This window comes from Propithecus coquereli, unplaced genomic scaffold (genome assembly GCF_000956105.1).
Source record: "Propithecus coquereli isolate 6110/MARCELLA unplaced genomic scaffold, Pcoq_1.0 Scaffold461, whole genome shotgun sequence".
NCBI classification, from domain to species: Eukaryota; Metazoa; Chordata; class Mammalia; order Primates; family Indriidae; genus Propithecus; species Propithecus coquereli.
In genome coordinates this window covers 477,332-495,805 of record NW_012150408.1, presented here as the reverse complement: position 1 = coordinate 495,805, position 18,474 = coordinate 477,332, and the positions used below count along the sequence as shown (strand labels likewise).

Sequence of the window (18,474 nt, the reverse complement as noted above, 5' to 3'; positions counted from 1 at the left end):
TATGCATTGTGGCTGGGATTCATCCAGGCTGAGTTGTGGAAGATTTGAGGAGCCAAGTGCTGGAAGGGCCCTTTAAGATTATTCGTGTCCGTATTGTGTGGGGAGGCTCTGCCTTAGGCTGGGCTCTGTGCACTTACGGGGTGTGAAGCTGGTATGGGGAGAAGCTCCTAGCTACGGCATCAGGAGACCAAGTTACTTCAAATTAGGCTCAATACTGAGAAGGGACCAAATGGTGTAGGACCCACGGTAGAAAAGGGCTCCCTCTCTGGGGAGGGTTGCCTGGTGTATTCCTAGATCAGTGCTGACCCCACAGCAGGGCTGGGGGAGGAGCCACTCTCCATTGTCTTCCTGGGGAGCAGAAGCTTAGAGCTTTCTGCTTCGAGCACGTGTGAGGTCTCTGTGCTGTGAGCGAGGGCTTGTGCCACATCTGGGCACACTGAGCTCCCAAGGGTCAGGACCTGCATTCGGTCAAATGCCAGCACATAGCCGGAATTCAAGGTGTGCCTAGTGAATGAACAAATTCACTAAATCGTTTTCCTGGGGAGAGGGTGGTACTGCTTACGTATGACTCCATGCTGCCAGCCTCGAGCCTCACTAAGGAAGAGTCAGCGTTTCTGACACTGGTGTGGCTCGGAGTGGGGGAGGGCAGTGCCCAGAAGAGCTGGGGGCCAGGGTCCTGGTGCTTATGGACTCTGCAGCCCCAGAGCAGTTCTCTTAACTGTCTTGGATCTCCATGGTCTCGGCTCTAAACTGGAGGTGACCATGTCGTGTTAGGAAAGCAAGGGGCTGGACCAATGATAGTTTGAGTTCCTTTTATGGTCTGAGAGAGATCTCGATGTCCTGAATCCAGGAGATGCTGGGCCCTGCTCACAGCAGCTGCTGTCGGTGCTCCCTCCCAATCTCGGCTGTGGCGCTGTGGCTGCAGCTACTCCAAGGTTCTCGGTGGCCGGAACCTGAGTTTCCCTCCTCTCTCTGTACTTCAGATCTGCATGTCCACATTCGAACACGAGATGGAAAAGGCCTTTGCCTTCCAGGCGAGTCAGGATAAAGTGTGCAGCATCTGCATGGAAGTGATCCTTGAGAAGGCCTCCGCCTCTGAGAGGAGGTTTGGGATCCTCTCCAACTGCAACCACACGTACTGCTTGTCCTGCATCCGGCAGTGGCGGTGTGCCACGGAGTTTGAAAACCTAATCATCAAGTAAGTACGGCCAGGGGTCTTAGCTACAGGAGCTGGGGAGAATGTTAGATTTGAGACCTTCTTCCATCCACTTTTAAGCCTTTCGTTGCCTCAAGAGGTGTTCAGATGCAGAGTAAGTGGTGAGTCCTGGACCCCGCAGCTGCACAAACTTAGCAAGTCACTTTTCCTTCCTGAACCCAAGTGCCTTGTCCTGTAAGAGATGGTAACAATTCCTACCAAGCTTCAGGGCGCTGGGAAAACCCAGCAGGGTCCTTGCATTCTCATCCAGGGCTAGCAGGAACTAGCAGTCTGCCCTTAGGCCAATCGCCCGTTAACCTTTTTGAGCTTCATTTGTTTTCATCTAAAAAAATAGGGTTATTTGAAGATTAAATGGAATAATGCCTGTAAAACAGTTTGCATGAAGCCGGGGGTGTGTGGGATGTGCTCCACGTAGCCAGCGTGGGACTCAACTCTCCAGCAGGACGGGGGCCGCGCTCACTCATCTCGAGAGGCGACTGTGTGCGTTGCGCTGTTAGGAGCTCTGCACAGCCATCAGCTCAGATCATTTTCTGATGTCATGATCGCCTCCTCACTCCTCATTTTATAGATAAGGAAACAGGCACAGAGAAGTCGGGTAACCTGCTAAAGTCGCACGTTCATGTGGTAAAATAACAAACAGCTTCATTGAGAGAAAAGTGCACAGTTTAGTACATCGCAAATTGAATCTAGTTTCTGTCTCTACAGACTTGCCTATTCTGGATATACCATAGAAATGAAATCATATAAATGTGGCCTTTTGTTTGCTTTCACTTGGCCCGACGTCTTCAAGGTCCGTCTGTGTCGCAGCCCGTGCCAGTGCTTCATTCCTTTCTCACGGCTGGACGGGCAGACCCCAGCATTTTGATCCTTTCGTCAGCTGGCTGACATCTGGGTTGTTTCCACTTTTTAGCTGTTACGAATAATACTGCTGCAAATATTTATGTACAAGATTTTTGGTGGACATACGTTTTTGTTTCTCTTGGGTGCACGCCTAGGAGTGGGATTGCTGGCTTTTATGGTAACTCCACATTTTCCAAACTGGCTGCATTATTTTGCATTCCCACCAGCAGTACACGAGGGTTCTGATTTCCCACCACCTCGCTGACACTTACTTTGTCTTTATTTGTGATTTTAGCTATCCTTGTGGGTGTGCAGTGCTATCTTACTGTGGTCTTAATTTGCATTTACCTGATAATTAATGATACTGAGCATCGTATTATGTGCTTATTGGCCATTTTAGGGAAATGCCTACTCAAATTTTTGCTCATTTTTATATTGGGTTATCTGTCTTTTCATTGTTGAGAAAACTCTGTTTTCTCAACTCTTATTTAGTATAAATAAGGTTCTCAGATGATTGTGATTGTATCTTTTGGAATTTCTGGTCAGGGAAATGCCTGTCGTGGTCATGCACTTGAGCAAGGATTAGCAGTGGAGTGTGCATAGGACTCATAGCATGATCGCTGCCTCACTAACCTGATTCTTATTTCAGGGCTTGTCCAGAATGCCGTGTGATATCAGAGTTCGTGATTCCAAGTGTGTATTGGGTGGAAGATCAGAATAAAAAGAACGAATTGATCGAAGCCTTCAAACAGGGGATGGGGTAAGTGCTTTGAGTTCAAACACTTTCCTGGTGCTGGTTCTGCCTGGCTCTGCTGTGTGTCTGTGGTCTCACCTTCCCGTCTCCCCTTCCCTCCCAGGAATGTGCTCTTGGGAGCCTGAGGCCACTTGGAGCTTATTCCTTCTCTCAGGCACCATCCTGGGCTCTGGGATGCAGAGATGAGCAAGGACATGGTGACATGGACTTGTTTAGTTCCTGAGCTGAGCAGTGTTCCCTAGGAACCCTGGTTTCTGGCTAAAGTCAGCGTGGCACCTGTGGTCATTCATTCGGTCAGCGATTACCTATCGAGGCTCTCCTATATAAGGCTTTTTCCAGTGCTGGGGATGCAGCACTGGAGCTCGCAGACCGCAGTCCCAGCCCTCACACGGCGCACAGCCTAGTGAAGGAAATAACTTAGGAAGGCACAGAAAAGGTAAATAAGGACACATATATGAGATGCTGATCAGGGCTCAGGTGAGAGGTGAAGCCGGGGGCTGGAGGGTGACCCCAGAATGCCTCAGTGGATGGCCTTTGAGCAAAGACCTAGAGCAGGTGAGGCAGCTGGCTGTATTGATGGGAATAAGGGGGACATTCCAGCTGGAGGGAACAATCACTGCAAAGACAGTAAGGCAGAAGCATGTCTGGCTTGTTTGCAGCACGGCGAGGAGTAGCTGGGGGAGAGGGTGGGATGGGGGCTGCTCTGTAGAGCTTTGTAGGTCACTGGGGGATGAGGCTTCTCATTGTGAATGAGGGTGAGAAACCATTATAGGGGTTTTTGGTGGGGTTTTTTTGTTTGTTTTTTTGTTTTTGAGATGGAGTCTCGCTCTATTGCCCAGGCTGGAGTGCAGTGGTGTCATCATAGCTCACTGCAACCTTACACTCCTGGGCTCAAGTGATCCTCCTGCCTCAGCCTCCCGAGTAGCTGGGCCTACAAGCCCACGCCACCATGCCTGGCTAATTTTTTCTACTTTTAGTCAAACCAGCTAATTTTTTCTATTTTTAGTAGAGACAGGATCTTGCTCTTGCTCAGGCTGGTCTCCAACTCCTAACCTCAAGGGATTCTCCCACCTTGGCCTCCCGGAGTGCTAGGATTATAGGCGTGAGCCACCGTGCCTGGCCCATCGTAGGGTTTTGATCAGAGAAGTGACAGGATCTGATTGATACACTAAAAGGATCACTCTGGCTGGTCTGTTGACTATATTGAAAGAGGAGGCCAAGGCGGAAACAGGGAGATGGATTTGCCCACTGCAGTGACCCAGGCGAGCTGTGACAGTGGCTTGGGCCGGGGCAGTAGGAGTGGGGGCGGTGAGGAGTCAAGTTCCGGGTCTGTTTGAAGAGCTGTCGCTGGGTTTGTTGTGGTGCAGGTGTGCGAGAGAAGAGGGGCGCATTTGACTTTCACTTGCAGCCTTAACACTTGGGATTTCCTTGCTGCACTTTCGTCCGTATCAGCCAATTTACTTTCAATTGTCTGTTTTTGTAAAATGTCTTGTGGGTTTGTCACTGGCAAACAGGCAGCACAGCTCTCCGCTCTGTCATCCACATGTGAATGAATAGCAGGTGCGCAGTGACCAGTCAGCGACAGCTTTGGAAGAACATGACATGGTTGGTCACGATCATGACGCGCATTCGTTTAGGTAGGGATTGGAGTGAAGAGCTGAGAGCGTACTTTGTGCCTCATGCAGTTACAGTTGATGTATCGTGGTCATCAGAATTTGAACTGTGTTGTTGGAGGATAAGTATTAGTAACTAAGCAATGGTGTGTTTGTTTCTGAGGGCTGCTGTGACAAATTACCATAGGCTGGGTGTCTCAAAACAGCAGAAATGTACACTCACGGTTCTGGGGGTTAGTAGTCCCAAATCATGGGGTGGGCAGGGTTGGCTCCTGGAGGGTCTGAGGGAAATGTTCGTGCGTCTCTCAGCGTCTGGTGGCCACTGTGGCAGCCTCACTGCAGTCGCTGCCTCTGTCTCCACGCGGCTTCCTCCCTGTGTGCCACCCCCGACCCCTGGGTCTCACAGGACAGGTTACTGTTGGATTTAGGGCCCACTCGTTATCCAGGATGATCTCATCTCTAGATCTTTAATTTAAATGTATCTGCAAAGACCATTTTTCCAAATTAGATCTCATTCAGAGGTCCCAGGGTTTAGGATTTGGACCGATTTGGGGGAGGGGGGCACTGTTTGAGCCACCGCAGATGAAATTGTGCATATCAGAACCATGCAAAGCAACGGCTGCCTGTTTACCACAGTTTATCCATTTTCCTATTGATGAATATCTGTGCCGTTTCCAAATTTTGGCTGTCTGAATATTTTTTAGAATTCCATTTTAACTACGGCTTTTTAACCTTACCTCTTTCTTATGAAATGGTTTTTCTGGGGATCACAGTATTGCTACCACTTTATATAACGTCCTCATTACTGTCTTTTGTACTATAGATATAATACATATGTTTTATATTTACGTACATTATAAAACCCACAAGGTAATAAGGTATTTTTGCCTTAATAAGAGGAAAAGTTTTTTATATTTACCCAGATATTTACTATTTCCATTGCGCTTAATTTTCTTTTTATCAGAAATGGCTTTTTTCCATTCTTGAAGGATATTTTCATTGAATATATTGGTCTAATTGGTCTTCATATTTCCACCTTTGCCTTTCTTTCAGTGAGTAGAATTCTGAATTAACAGTTTTTTTTTCCTCCTTTCAGCTCTTTGCAAATGCCCTACAACAATAATCTGGCCACTGTAGTCTCTGTTGAGAAGTCTGTGGTAATTCCAGTTGTAATGTGTCATTTTTCTGAGGTTGCTTTCAAGATTTTTTTCTTTATCTTGGTTTCCAGCATTTTGACATTTTGCTTTGAAGTGGTTTTCTTTATACTATACTGTTCAGTATTCTTTGACTCTCTAAGTTTATGTCGTTCACCAAATTTAGGGAAATTTTGGCCATTGTTTCATCAAATTTTTTTCTACTGTTTTTTTCTTCTCCTCCTGGGATTCTAATCTTGCATGTGATAGACTTTTTCTTGTTTTTTTTTTCCTTTTTTTCTTTTTTGTAGAGATGGGGGTCTCACTATTGCCTAGGCTGGTCTTGAACTCCTGGCCTCAAGCGAGCCTCCTGCCTCAGCCTCCCAGAGTGTTAGGATTACAGGCGTGGTGACGCCCGGACCTGTGATAGACTTTTTGTTATTGTCCCTTGGTCTCTGCAGCTCTGTTCATTTTTTTCAATCTTCTTTCCTTCTCCGTTTGTCTTCTTGAATATAGTTGTAATAGCTGCTTTGAAATCCTTGCTGTCTTGAAGGTCTCTGTTGTCTTTTAAGAATGGGTTACATTTTCCTGATTCTTCATGTCTAGTAATTTTAGATTTTATCCTTGACATTGTAAATGTCACATTGTAGAGATTCTGGACTCTGTTAGATTTCATCTGTAAAGTACTGATGTGTTTAACAGGCAAGTAAATTGAACTCAAACTTGGGCAGCAGTTGAAATCTCAGTTCAGTTTTTGTATTCTTACCTGAGTTGCTTTGAGCCTGTGGCATTTACGTGTGGTTCAGGGGTGAGTCAGAGATTTGGACAGAGTTTATATAGTCTCCTTCTCAGGCTCCTTTCTTTGTGGGATTGCTTCCTCACTTCCCATTGGCTGTGATTTCCTCCAACTCTTGTCTTTCGGTTCATCATACCAGAAAGATTGGATTTCCCATTGCAGTCTTAGCTACTCTGCATGGTGCTGACTTTGGCCTGCTCTAGGCTAAAAGCTATTAATATCTTTTTTTAAAAAAGGTAACTCATCCCTTGTCATTCTATTCTTCCTTGTGTTTACTCCCCGAAAGAATCTTTCTGCTTTTCTTCATTCTCCAGTGCCTTCAGATCTTTTTGAAATATTTATGTTTATAGTTATCCATAGGAGAGTTGGGTCTGGTAGAAGTCTACTTGACCATACTTAAAAGTGGAACTATATGTTACCTTTTTTAATGGTTCCTTTATGTTGCGTATCGGTTACTAAGGTTTGGTATTTTCCCATTTTACTGTTTTTTCCTTATGCAATTTTACTGTGTGTCCACAAGAGGGCAGGCGTGGCAAGGCAAGGGGCTCCCAGCTTGCAGCAAAGTGCTCTGCTGGAGTGGTCTGAAAACTCTTAAGTTATTGCTGCTTGGGTCTTTTTCCTGGCTTTGCTTTCCTGTGAGGACTGTTTTTAAGCATTCCACAAACATTTACTGAGTGGACCAGGCACTTTTGTACTAAGCACCACTGAGGGGTGTGTAGAATACAGATTGCTAAGATAATTTCATGGGAAATTGCAAAAGGGCAATTATGATATAGGTCTTCTTGGTGACCCATTCTTCATGTGGCCCAAGCCATATGTCACAACAGAGAAAGCACTTGGATCCACCTGGGGGTGTCGGGGTAGCAGTGCAGGGACCCTGAGCCATGAAGCAGGGCAGGACCCTCTCTACAGTGGGAGGGGATGGAAAGACATGAGCACAGAAGGGTTTTGTGTCAGGACCAGTGGGAACAGTTCCTGGGGTTGAAATAGGTGTGTAGAAGGGTGTGGCAGGACCTACAGGGACAAAGATAGACTGGAATCTAAGGGGCCCTGAGTCCCAGAGTGACCATGGTCTTTAAGAACAGATTAAGGAGCTTCCTCTGTGGTACTTGTGACAGGGTTGGAAAGTGGTGGGCGTGGGAGGAGACCAGTTGGGAAATGACCGTGGCAGGCAGCAGCAGAGGATGGTGCCCTGATGTCCCTGACAGTGTGGGAGCCAAAAGGACAGGTAGATTTGGAAGTGATTTGTAAACAAGTAACACAGTTGAGAGAACTAACAAAGAGGGAGTCAGTAAATGGTAGGCTTTTGGCCTTGGTGACCAGCTATAGCTGGGGGAAGAAAAAGAACAATTATCATGGGGGGCTAGAGAATAATATTTTTAACTTGATGAGGTTACTAAAGCAAGTGCCCTGGGATGCCCTAGAGTTGTCCAGTAGACTCTGGGGCAGAAATCTTGAAGTGGTCATTTGAGGTCTGCAGAGAACCTCGGGCAGATGGGCAGGAAGATGTCAGTCTACACACCTGCTCTGCTTGAAGCCACTCCCTGGCCACCTGTGCTCTAATGACAACAGCCACCAGGGAGCTTTTCTTTATCCTGCCCTGAAGTCTGTCTCAGAATGCACCACTGGCTTCTCTGAGAAGACAGAAAGCTGCTGGAGTTGGGGAGTCCCCCACCCCCTTCCTTGTCGCCTTCACACACCCCAGCTGCCTCGGCAGTAGCCTGCACGCCTGCTGTGCTGTCTTATTTCCACAACTTCCCCTTCCTCGGTACTCCCAGATGGCCCTCTGGTTTCTTGGGCATCTCTTCTGGATGAGCCAAATTTCATTCGAGCAAGAAGAAATGGGAATTCTTTGATTGAGTTTCCTCAGGAGTAGAGTTCTTAACATAGGGGTCTGTGGGTAGAATTCAGAGAGAGGGAAAAAATTTTGAACTTTCTGATAACTGTATTTTGTAGACCTGTGTGTTTTATGCATTCAAAAACACTGTTCTGAGGCCCAGAGCACATGAAGAGTTAAGAAGCCCTACTCCAGAGAGTGGGGACAAAGGAAAATTAGAATGAGACTGTAGCTTTAGGCAGCTGCTACAATCCACTGCTTTCCCTGGGACTCTGAAGTCCCAGCATCCTGTAGTCGCCTTCACAGCACTGCTGGCCAGGAGGAAGGGAGACTTGCCTGAGTGGAGCGCCTTGGGAACTTTGAGTGCAAACAAGTAGCCAGTTTCCGACCTCAGCACCCAGAGGAGTGACCAGGCCTGGCTTAGCCCTCTGCGCAGGGGCTCCTGGAGGGCCCACAGGCTCCACACACTGCGAGTCCCTGGGCAGGTTCACATCATGTGTGAGGCTGCGCATCAGTGGGGATATTATCCGGCTTGGAAATCAGAATCCCAGCTGTGCGCGACCTGACACAAATCACTTAACCTCTCCGCACCTCTGTTTCGCCACCTAGAACAAGGCTGACCTCCCTCTGGCATCACAGGTGAGGATGAAGGCAGTGGCCCATCTGGACCCCACATTCTCCCAACCAGCCTCTTGACGTTTTCTTTCTGCTTTTCAGAAGAAAAGCTTGTAAATACTTTGAGCAAGGAAGGGGGACCTGCCCATTTGGAAGCAAATGCCTTTATCGCCATGCTTACCCTGACGGGCGGCTAGCGGAGCCCGAGAAACCTCGGAAACAACTCGATTCTGAAGGCAGCGTGAGGGTAAGAGCTTTGCTCTCTCTGGTTAGGGACACTGAGCAGTGGGCATTTCCAGGCAATGTTCCTGGCCCCTTCTCTAGTATCTCTGGCAACAGAAATGGGGTAGACAAAATAAGTCAAGCTACACAGCTTTCATGTTGTCTTAGCAGTAACCTGGCATGTTTGCTGGCTGTTTTGCAGTTCTTTAATTCAGTGCGGCTCTGGGATTTCATCGAGAACCGAGAAAGCCGGCATGTCCCCAACACTGAAGATGTTGACGTGACAGAACTTGGTGACCTCTTCATGCACCTTTCTGGAGTGGAGTCATCAGAAACCTAAAGAGTAAATGGTCACCCCTGCATCTTGGGCTCTGCCGGCCAAAACTTTCCCCAGCCAGGAGGTGTTGAGCTTCCCTGTGCTGCAGCTGGAGGTGGCGTGTGGCATGGATTTGAGTGGGGTGTACCTACCCTCCAGCTCATCCTCTCTCCGTTATTACAGGCATGGGAAGCGTGAAGGATATAAAATAACCTAATAAGTGTATGAAATTGCTATTTTTATAGTTATACTTAGTTATACTTCAAGCTCCTCAAGGGGGACCAGCTAGCCATTCAGACTGTTGAGTGATTGCTTCTAGAAAACCTGGCTCTTGCCCTTTTTGATCTTTTTCTCCCTGCCCTTAATAAGCAGCTTTTTCTTACCAAAGGATCTTTAACCCTATAAAAGGATTCCTCTATGGTGAATTTCTCTAAGTGTATTTAAATAGTGTGTGGTTAAAATTTTGATTTATGTTGGTTAGGGGGCTTGGAAAAAAATCTTTTTTGATTTGTACAGAGCTTTCCCAAGAACATACAATGTTAAGTGAGCCCTGCACAGCTGTGGCATAAAACATTACTAAAGGCTTTAAGGATAGTCATTCTTCTGAGTAGTCTTGTTGCCATATTTGCAGCAAAAAAAGTGAAAGTGTAAATCTTTTTCCCTGTTAGGGAGGTTCTTGAAGTTAAGGAGAAGTACTGGGTGGGGACGTAGCAGTCCAGCCCTCCCGTCTGGTTGGTGCTGGGGCCTGGAGCAGAGGCGGCCCCGCTCTCACCCGTGGGCTTGTGCCCATCAGGGTCATTGTTTTGAGGGCTCAGAACACACGTGTGTTTATGAAACGTGTGCTTCGTACTCAAGCCATCTATTCTTATCTGTAAAACCAGGCTTTAATTAGGAATTTTGTAAAAAATTTCACAGCACCCAGGGAGGTTTCTGATCCATCCAGACCGAAAGCAGGTACAACCTTGTGAACCAGAACAAACTCGTTCCAAGCCTGAATTTAGCATCTATTTTTGTAAAAAAGAAAAACTACCAGATAATACCAAATATTTTATAAAATGCATTAATTTTTTTAGTTAGCTCTTCAGTAAAGGATTATAAATAACAGACAAAGGCTAAATAAAATTCATTCCCAGTTGAGGCTCTGGGCCCATTTTCTGCTTCTTGACTTCTGCTCAAGGGTGTGAACAGAGGGAGGGCTGAAACTGTAAGCTCAGTATCACCTGAAAAGGAGGTAATAGCCATTAGACCTAAATTTAATTTATTTTATTAAAATAGCATAATTGAGGGGCCATCAGATAACTGTATTTTGTCAGGCGCAATAAAAACAATTAAAACCCAAATCATCAAGAAAACCTGTGCTCCTGGCTTCCTTGCGTCCACATGGTGACTAGAGCAACAAGGCTGGCCCTGTAGCCCCACCCCATAGGGGCAGCTCCTGGAAGACGAAGTTCAGCATGATGGAAGACTGCTCCCTGGGAGGGCCGAGACGGGGAGGGCAGGCCAAGCGCCTCACCCGGAAAACCATCCCAATGCACTAGACACCTCAGAGGCTGTGAAAGGAGGACGCGTCCCCAAGGTCCATAGTACAAGCAGGCTCCTTCAGGCGGCCGGAATCTCAGCAGTCCTGGGCTGCTTGGTGCGTGCATTATGTGCAAAATGTCTGGTGCTGCACCACTATCTCTGAAGAAAGTCCCTCATGTCATACGGATTCCTCCAGAAGCTGATTTCCAAAGTCCCACGTGTCCCTACATCAGGGCTGGACTGCCTGCTACCTTTACTTCCCCCTAAAAGTACTCAATTAGCCAACAGCTGGGGCCCCAGCTTTTGTATTGCCATCAGCATCCATGTGTACATCTGGAGGTCGGGCCCTGAGCATGGGGCATGCGGGGAGGGAGCAGGACAGACCAGCGTCTCGAATGGCTTCCCTCTCCCAGGGCCGAAAGGGGTAGAAAAGAAGGCAACGTGAAGTTAAGGCCCTGTGAGCAGTCTAGAAGGTCTTAGCAGCAGCTTCTCTGAAAACGTGCTCTGCCCCATAGAAAGGGCAGAAGAGTGGTGCCTGCTGACCTCCCTTCCTCCCCTGGCGGCCTGGGTGCAGGTGCAAAGTCAACTAGAAGACAGGCAGTCGCGGGGACGTGGTCAGCGTGCAAGCATTGATGTCCTCAGTGTGGGCCGCCCGGTGCAGGGATGGCTCAGAAGCGCTCCGGTTGATCTTCGGCAGAGAGTGTTGGAGCAGCTCGATGGAAGACAGGATCTGAAACAAGGCCCAGAATGGTCTTATTAGCTGGGGCTTGGTGCTTTCTCAGCAGCAGCTTTCAATCAGGAGTCCAAAGACACAGGCTGTATCACCTCCCCATCTACTGGAGGACACGGGTCCCCTTCCTATAAAACAATACCTCCCCCTTACTGCTATCATTAAGAACTCTCGCTTTAATCCAGTCCCAGCACCCCTGAGTTAAGGCTTACCTGGGGAAAAAGAGGCCTCTCTTCCTTAACTTTCTTCACACAGTCAGCTACCAGCCTCTTCATTGCTTTGGGGCAATTCTTGTATAACTTACTGAGATCTGGGGAGGCATACCCTCGGCCTACCATGAAGATGATCTAAGGGAAAGAAAACAGCTGAGCAAATGGATCAGTGAACAGACAGTAACAACTCCTAACCCTTTTGCTGCTGAGGTTGGCAGGAAGCCCACAACTTTGGTCCTTAGGCGCCAGGCAGACTCACCTGATCTCGGTTGTTGATGTGGGAGTAAGGAAGCTCTCCCGTCATCAGCTCATACAACACGATGCCATAGGAGTAGACATCAGACTGGAAGCTGAATGGGTTGTTATCCTGCATTCGGATCACCTCTGGGGCCTACAGGGACAAAGTGCATTCAGCACCATGTGATGGGCCCAACAGACATCCAGGGACAGGCTGTCCCATCAAAGAGTCCATTCCTCTTCCCCAGAGGACTCTGACTCTCAGGCACCGGCTAAAGCCAGCTCAGGAATCCTATTTGACCAGGACCCTGCACTTCCGTCACCCAGCTTGCTAACTCCTATCCACGCTAAGCTTCAGAATGGTTCTAACCTTCACCTTCCTCGGGGAAATCCACATTTGCCCCAGGCTAGCTGACACTGGGGGTCACCTGGACACTGGGGAAACAAACAGGAATGCTTTAAGCGTGCACAGAGCTCCGGGGCATTTCTTTTCGCCCTGTACCTGAACACTGCTAGTGGGAGCCTAGGTTCCTCACCATCCACAGGACAGAGCCAGTGGGTTGTTCAACCTGCTGAGAACCACTCCAGCGCGACTTGACTGTTGCCAAACCAAAGTCTCCGATTTTCACCGTTAGGCCTTCATGGAGAAATATATCTCAATGCTTGTTAAGGACTCTAGTTTCAAAAGAATGGTCAAGTTAATTTTGAAAAACTTCCCAAAATTCGTTATAACACTACTTTCTCCACCTCCCTTCTGTCCCAGCCCTCTCTGTGCTGCATGTGCTGTGGTTTCAGACCCTTCTTCCAGGAGGCAAACAAGGATTGCCCAGTGTGCCAGATTATTTGGCCCCAGCCAAAAACAAGCCAAAGTTCTCCACCTGCTTCTTTTCCCCATTTCCACATCTAGGCGCCAGGTCCCTGGCCTTGTGACCTTCCCATGTAACAGAGGTGCCCGAAACCCCAAGACGAGCAGAGGTTGCCCTCGGGTGCTCCCCAGAGGGCCGAGCATGGCCTGCTGATGGCTTACAGTTGTTTCTGCCTGTGTCCCCCTCAAATAAGCAACTGACACGAGTGGTTAACAAAATAGCAAATCCCTTACTGAGAGCTAAATGTTGTCATAAGAAATTTCTCGCTAGAATTGGTGCCACTTGGTGACTTCAAACTGAGAAGCAGTCAGCTTGCTTCTGGGTAAAGAAGTCAGGCAGTTTAAGTCCAATTTGTGACCTGCTGGTGCCCAGGAATTCACACCTCCTTAAATCTGTGGTGTCTGTTTTCATGATACAATGTTTGGCTGCCCAAAACCTCTACCAGTGAAAGGTGTTCCATGCCTTAGACTTGTACCCAAAACAGGCTATGTCCCAAAATCCAACTCAACACCACTATTGTGCCTCTCCCCAGCCAAGAAACAAAGTTCAGCTGTAGGGGAAGGTGGCAGATTCAAAACTTGTTAAATCCTGGCCGGGCGCGGTGGCTCACGCCTGTAATCCTAGCTCTCTGGGAGGCCGAGGCGGGCGGGTTGTTTGAGCTCAGGAGTTCGAAACCAGCCTGAGCAAGAGCGAGACCCCGTCTCTACTAAAAATAGAAAGAAATTAATCGGCCAACTAAAAATATATAGAAAAAATTAGCCGGGCATGGTGGCGCATGCCTGCAGTCCCAGCTACTCGGGAGGCTGAGGCAGTAGGATTGCTGAGCCCAGGAGTTTGAGGTTGCTGTGAGCTAGGCTGACGCCACGGCACTCTAGCCCGCGCAACAGAGTGAGACTCTGTCTCAAAAAAAAAAAAAAAAACTTGTTAAATCCCATGCCTTTCAGCATGAAAAACACCTTCGTTCATTCTCCCTTCCACAAAAATAAATTAAGTCTTAGAAATGGGGAGGGACTGTTTCCAACAGTGACCTTAAAGAAAACCACTTGTGGACATTCAAGAAAACATGATTTTAAGTGAGATCTTGCAACATTTGGCTTGTAGCTACTTTCTGACCAGATACACACACACTGTCCATAAACTCGAAATAAACATAAAAGACAAAAGCCCAACCCCCACAAGTTAAATTGAGTAATGAACAGTGTAATAAAATAATGCCTATTTCAAGCTTAACCCAAACATGTATCTCAATTCTGGTGGGAATGTTTCCAAATCACTTTTGCTGAGATAAACTTAGAAAGGACCTTCCCTAAACATCACTCTCATCACAGTACAGATGAAGCAGAAGTTGTTGAAGGGCACGCCAATCCTAACGTATACCTTAGATTTTATTTATTTTTTTTTTTGAGACAGATTCTTGCTCTGTCACTCCAGACGGAATACAGTGGCCGGATTGTAGCTCACAGCAACCTCAAACTCCTGGACTCAGGCAATCCTCCTAGCTTAGCTTCCCAAGTAGCTGGGACTACAGGCATGCACCACCACCTGGCTAATTTTTCTATTTTTTGTAGGGATGGGGTCTCCAACTCCTGAACGCAAGCAATCTTCCCGCCTTGGCCTCCCAAAGTGCTAGTATTACAGGCGTGAGCCACCGTGCCCAGCCAAAATTTTGTTTCTTAAAGAACTAACTTTGTGACTTTTGCTTCTTCCCCTCCTTTACCTCTTTTCCTAAAAAGACAGACACCAAGAGCCACTTGTGATAAAAAGGCTCCCTTTGGTTTCCCTAAATTTAGAACTGAGCAGTCAAAAGAAACTCAACAACCAAAGGATACTGTTGGATTTCATGTCTCTGTGAATGATGTTCTTTGCATGCAAATAGCTGTGAAGGAAAAATAAATCTATTAAAAACACTCTGAGGGACATGGGTAGAAAGCAGTTTCAAACTGCAGCTAAGAAGTAAAGCCACCTGAAGGCCCAGCTCCCAGTGGGATGTTACACACATGGACTGGCCCTGTGCTGGTCAGCCTGGTCCACACTACTCCTTACCTAAGGGGGAGGCCACGGCACAAACATGCTGACACTTCTTTAAGCATCAATATTACTCAAAAGTAATTCTGATAACCCAATGTCCAACAATCGATGAATAAATAATGTGGTCTTCCCATACAATGGAATGTTATTCAGCCACAGAAAGGACTGAAGTACCGACACGTGTCACAACCAACCTTGAAAACATGCTGAAGAATCCAGGCATAAAAGAGCACATCTTATATATACAGTTACATGTTGCTTAATGATACGGATGTCTTCTGAGAAACAGGCATCACTAGGTGATTTAATCATTGTGCCGGCATCGTAGGGTGCGTTGACACAAACCTAGATGGTACAGTCTGCTACACACCTAGGCTATGTGGTATGGCCTGTTGCTCCTGGCTACACACCTGCACAGCACGTGACTGTACTGAGTACCATAGGCAACTGTTACACAATGTATTTGTGTCTCTAAACACAGAAATGGTCATCACGTGTGCCCACCATCCCACATGCAGTCTGTTGTTGACCAAAATGTCGTTAGGCAGTATATGACTGTCCTACACCTTACATGATTCCATTTATATGAAATGTACAAAACAGGCAAAATCCACAGAAAAATTGTCACGGCGTGGGAGATATAGGGAGTGACTGCTAACAGGGTTTCTTTCTGGAGTGATGAAATTGTTCTAAAATTAGATAGTGGTGATAGTTGCACAACTCTGAATATACTAAAAATTTAATGAGTTGAATGCTTTAAAAGGATGAGTTCTATGGTATGTGATTTATATCTCAATACATTTTTTTCTCAATAAATGCATATCTCAAGTTTTTTCTTGAAAGTAATTCTGACTATTTATTTCTTAAAATACACAGAATGTAACCTCCATATGAATTTTAAAGACAGAATATGAGAATGTATGTAGTACTTGCAAGCAGAGATTTATCTGAGGTTCCTGCCCCTCTCCGCCATAGTGGCACTTCGGAGGAAAAGCCTGAGAAGCACTTCCCTGGGTGAGACAGGAAAGGAACACACACATATGCCCCTTTTCATGGAGGCATGTGTCAAGCACACACCCTGGAGAGCAGTATCTAAAGGGGAAGCTAAGGGTGACCTTTAAAAAGCTTTCTCTGAAAGGACAATACCCGAAAAGTAACATCCGATCAAACCCTCATGTGGAACACACACATGCTTGTGGATGGGCCACACCTCAGACATCTGAGCAGGGCACTGCTGCAGCTGTCCAAGCAGAAGGTACCTGCCCCCACTACACTCTCAGGTCTCTGGAGAGATTGAGGGGAGCAGCTGGAGCCTGAATCTGAGTCCCAAAGAGGCATCACTTGGGTGAAGAATCTGAAATTCTCGTTCCTGGTAACTGATCCCCTCCAGCCCAACTCAGAGGCTTGTTTTCAGCTGTGCAAAGACATCACTGAATCACTTAATGGACTAGAAGGCTTTTCTGGATCCTGGTTCCGTTTTAGGGACAAGTTGATGCTGGGGCCCCAGAGAGAGTCATCAGGCCATTTACTCACTCCATTCCCTGAGCTGTCTGCCGGGCAATGTCAATTAACTGGAACATCTGAAACTTGGTCTCCTGGACGTGCAGGTGTTTGTAGAGGCTGCTGCCCTCACACCACTGGGTCACAATTGCCAGGTTGTCCTTTGTCATGTACCCCATGAAGAGCAGAATGTTCACGTGCCGTGTTTTGCTGGGGAGGGGAAAGAAAATACTCAGGGAAGCCTACTCTGCTTCCCATGGACACCAGATTCTGTGTGTTCGGGACACCACCCGCAGTCCCCAAGTGGAGGAGGCTGGAAAAGCAAAAGCATGATAATACAGCTCGTGTTCTGACCAAACAAAGGAACCCACCATTAGTTCATCTCAGTGCTGGCCTTTTTACCGGGATACTTATGACTCTCCCTTTGGGGGTCAGAAGGACCCCTTCTCTGTATAAGCCACCATTATATAACTTATTCCTCCAAGTCTAAATAGTGGCTCAAAGATTTGAAACCTGAAGGTTTTGAAGTCAAGAATAAGGCAACTTGGATACAAAAAGGTTCTTAGAAATAAAGGTAAAAATAGGACCTATATCTCCCTAACTCAAATCAAAACCCAGAGACAAAACCTGGGCTATTGAGTTCAGTGTGCCCAGGAGGGTATTCTCGTGAAAAGGGAATCTTCTAAAGGCTTGACAATCACATAAACTGGAAGGAAATATCCTTCGCTCCTAAGGGCGGAGGGGAGGAGCGTCCAACCACAGGAACTCCATCGTGTGTCCTGACCACGCCCAACAGACCCAGCCACCATGCAGCGCCTTCCTCTGCAGTCCTTGCACCTTCCCCCAACCCTGTCACCATAGAGGGCTGGACAGGCCAGCTTTCTACTCACCGCAGGACAGCCACCTCATTCCTGAAGGCCTGGAACTGCTCTGGGGTTGGGTCAACAACCTTTAGGATCTTCACTGCAACATCTCCTGCAAATAGTTTGTGGTCAGTGCAATCAGTTGAATGATCTTACTATTTCAAATAACCTAGTTTTGAGGAAGATACAATGAATCACTTATATACAAAGAATCATATAAACATAGATGGAACAGATCTCCAAATTTCTAAATAATTCAAGTGGCTGAAAAAAGTTAACTAGGTTAATTGCTATCCTTTGTCCACCCCACAAGCCTTCAATAGACTTGATTTAAAGGATTCAAATCAACTCTGGCAGCCTGATGGGTCAACAACCTTGGCCTATGGGGATGAAATCAGTGGTATGTGTGAGTGGCCTAGCAAATATGAGATCTCTGGGGCCTAAAGGCTGGTGTAGGGAAGCAGGCCTTTAGCAAGCTATTGATGCTAAACTCAGCATCCACATTTCAGTGAGACCTGATATGGTCGCTAGTAAAAATTCAAAATATATATTGACATGAAGCTTCTTTGCCTTCAATACCATCAAAAAGTAATCCTAATAATTAATATTGACTACTTAATATACTTACTATATCCTGGCACCATGTGTACTTTTATCTCCTTTAATCCTCATAGCCACCCCATGATGTAAATACTGTTACCCTCATTTTACGTAAAACAAGGAGAGAAGTTTAGTCACTTGCCCAAGGCAATACAGCAAAAAAAAAAAAAACAAAACCAAAAGTGCTGGAGCCAGAATTAGAACGCCAGTGTGACTCCAGTAGTTGTTCTTCTACCTGCAATACTGACAACTGACTGTCAGGCACTGTGAGTAAAACCAGCCTCTTAATGTAATTTCAGAAACATCCAGGGATCAATTCTACTTTTTGTGTGCTACAGATTAAGAAGACACTTTCAAAAGTTTTTATATTGATACATTTATAATAGTAATTATAATAAATTACTTGAGGCCCTATTAGGGCCTCAAATTTTCATGACAAATAAATTTACTCCAACAATCAAAGTAGGAGTTAGTTGAAAGGCACCTCGGAGGTGACTACGTTCCTCCACAAAGTGAGCGCATCACCCTCTTGCAGCCTCTCTGTTGGAGCATTCCTCACTTCACTTTTGGGGAGC

At 46.7% G+C, this 18,474-nt stretch overlaps 2 protein-coding genes across 4 annotated transcripts in view; one reads left to right on the top strand and one right to left on the bottom strand.

Annotated features, from left to right (window-relative positions):
• The window catches only part of MKRN2 (makorin ring finger protein 2), a 35,762-nt gene extending 26,202 nt beyond the window's left edge, over positions 1-9,560 (top strand). Inside the window, exons 5-8 of the mRNA XM_012655157.1 lie at positions 984-1,198; positions 2,706-2,816; positions 8,907-9,051; positions 9,229-9,560. Of these exons, the coding sequence (XP_012510611.1) occupies positions 984-1,198; positions 2,706-2,816; positions 8,907-9,051; positions 9,229-9,366 (609 nt within the window). The 3' untranslated portion in view covers positions 9,367-9,560. The remainder of the gene's footprint in view (positions 1-983; positions 1,199-2,705; positions 2,817-8,906; positions 9,052-9,228) is intronic.
• Positions 9,561-10,587: 1,027 nt separating this feature from the next.
• RAF1 (Raf-1 proto-oncogene, serine/threonine kinase) overlaps positions 10,588-18,474 on the bottom strand; it is an 82,644-nt gene continuing 74,757 nt past the window's right edge. For all 3 annotated transcript variants that reach the window (XM_012655154.1, XM_012655156.1, XM_012655155.1), the window contains 7 exons: positions 17,327-17,411; positions 16,470-16,646; positions 14,738-14,784; positions 12,579-12,697; positions 12,065-12,196; positions 11,806-11,940; positions 10,588-11,593 (listed from right to left, as the gene is read on the bottom strand). In XM_012655154.1, the coding sequence (XP_012510608.1) occupies positions 11,450-11,593; positions 11,806-11,940; positions 12,065-12,196; positions 12,579-12,697; positions 14,738-14,784; positions 16,470-16,646; positions 17,327-17,411 (839 nt within the window). In that variant the 3' untranslated portion in view covers positions 10,588-11,449. The remainder of the gene's footprint in view (positions 11,594-11,805; positions 11,941-12,064; positions 12,197-12,578; positions 12,698-14,737; positions 14,785-16,469; positions 16,647-17,326; positions 17,412-18,474) is intronic.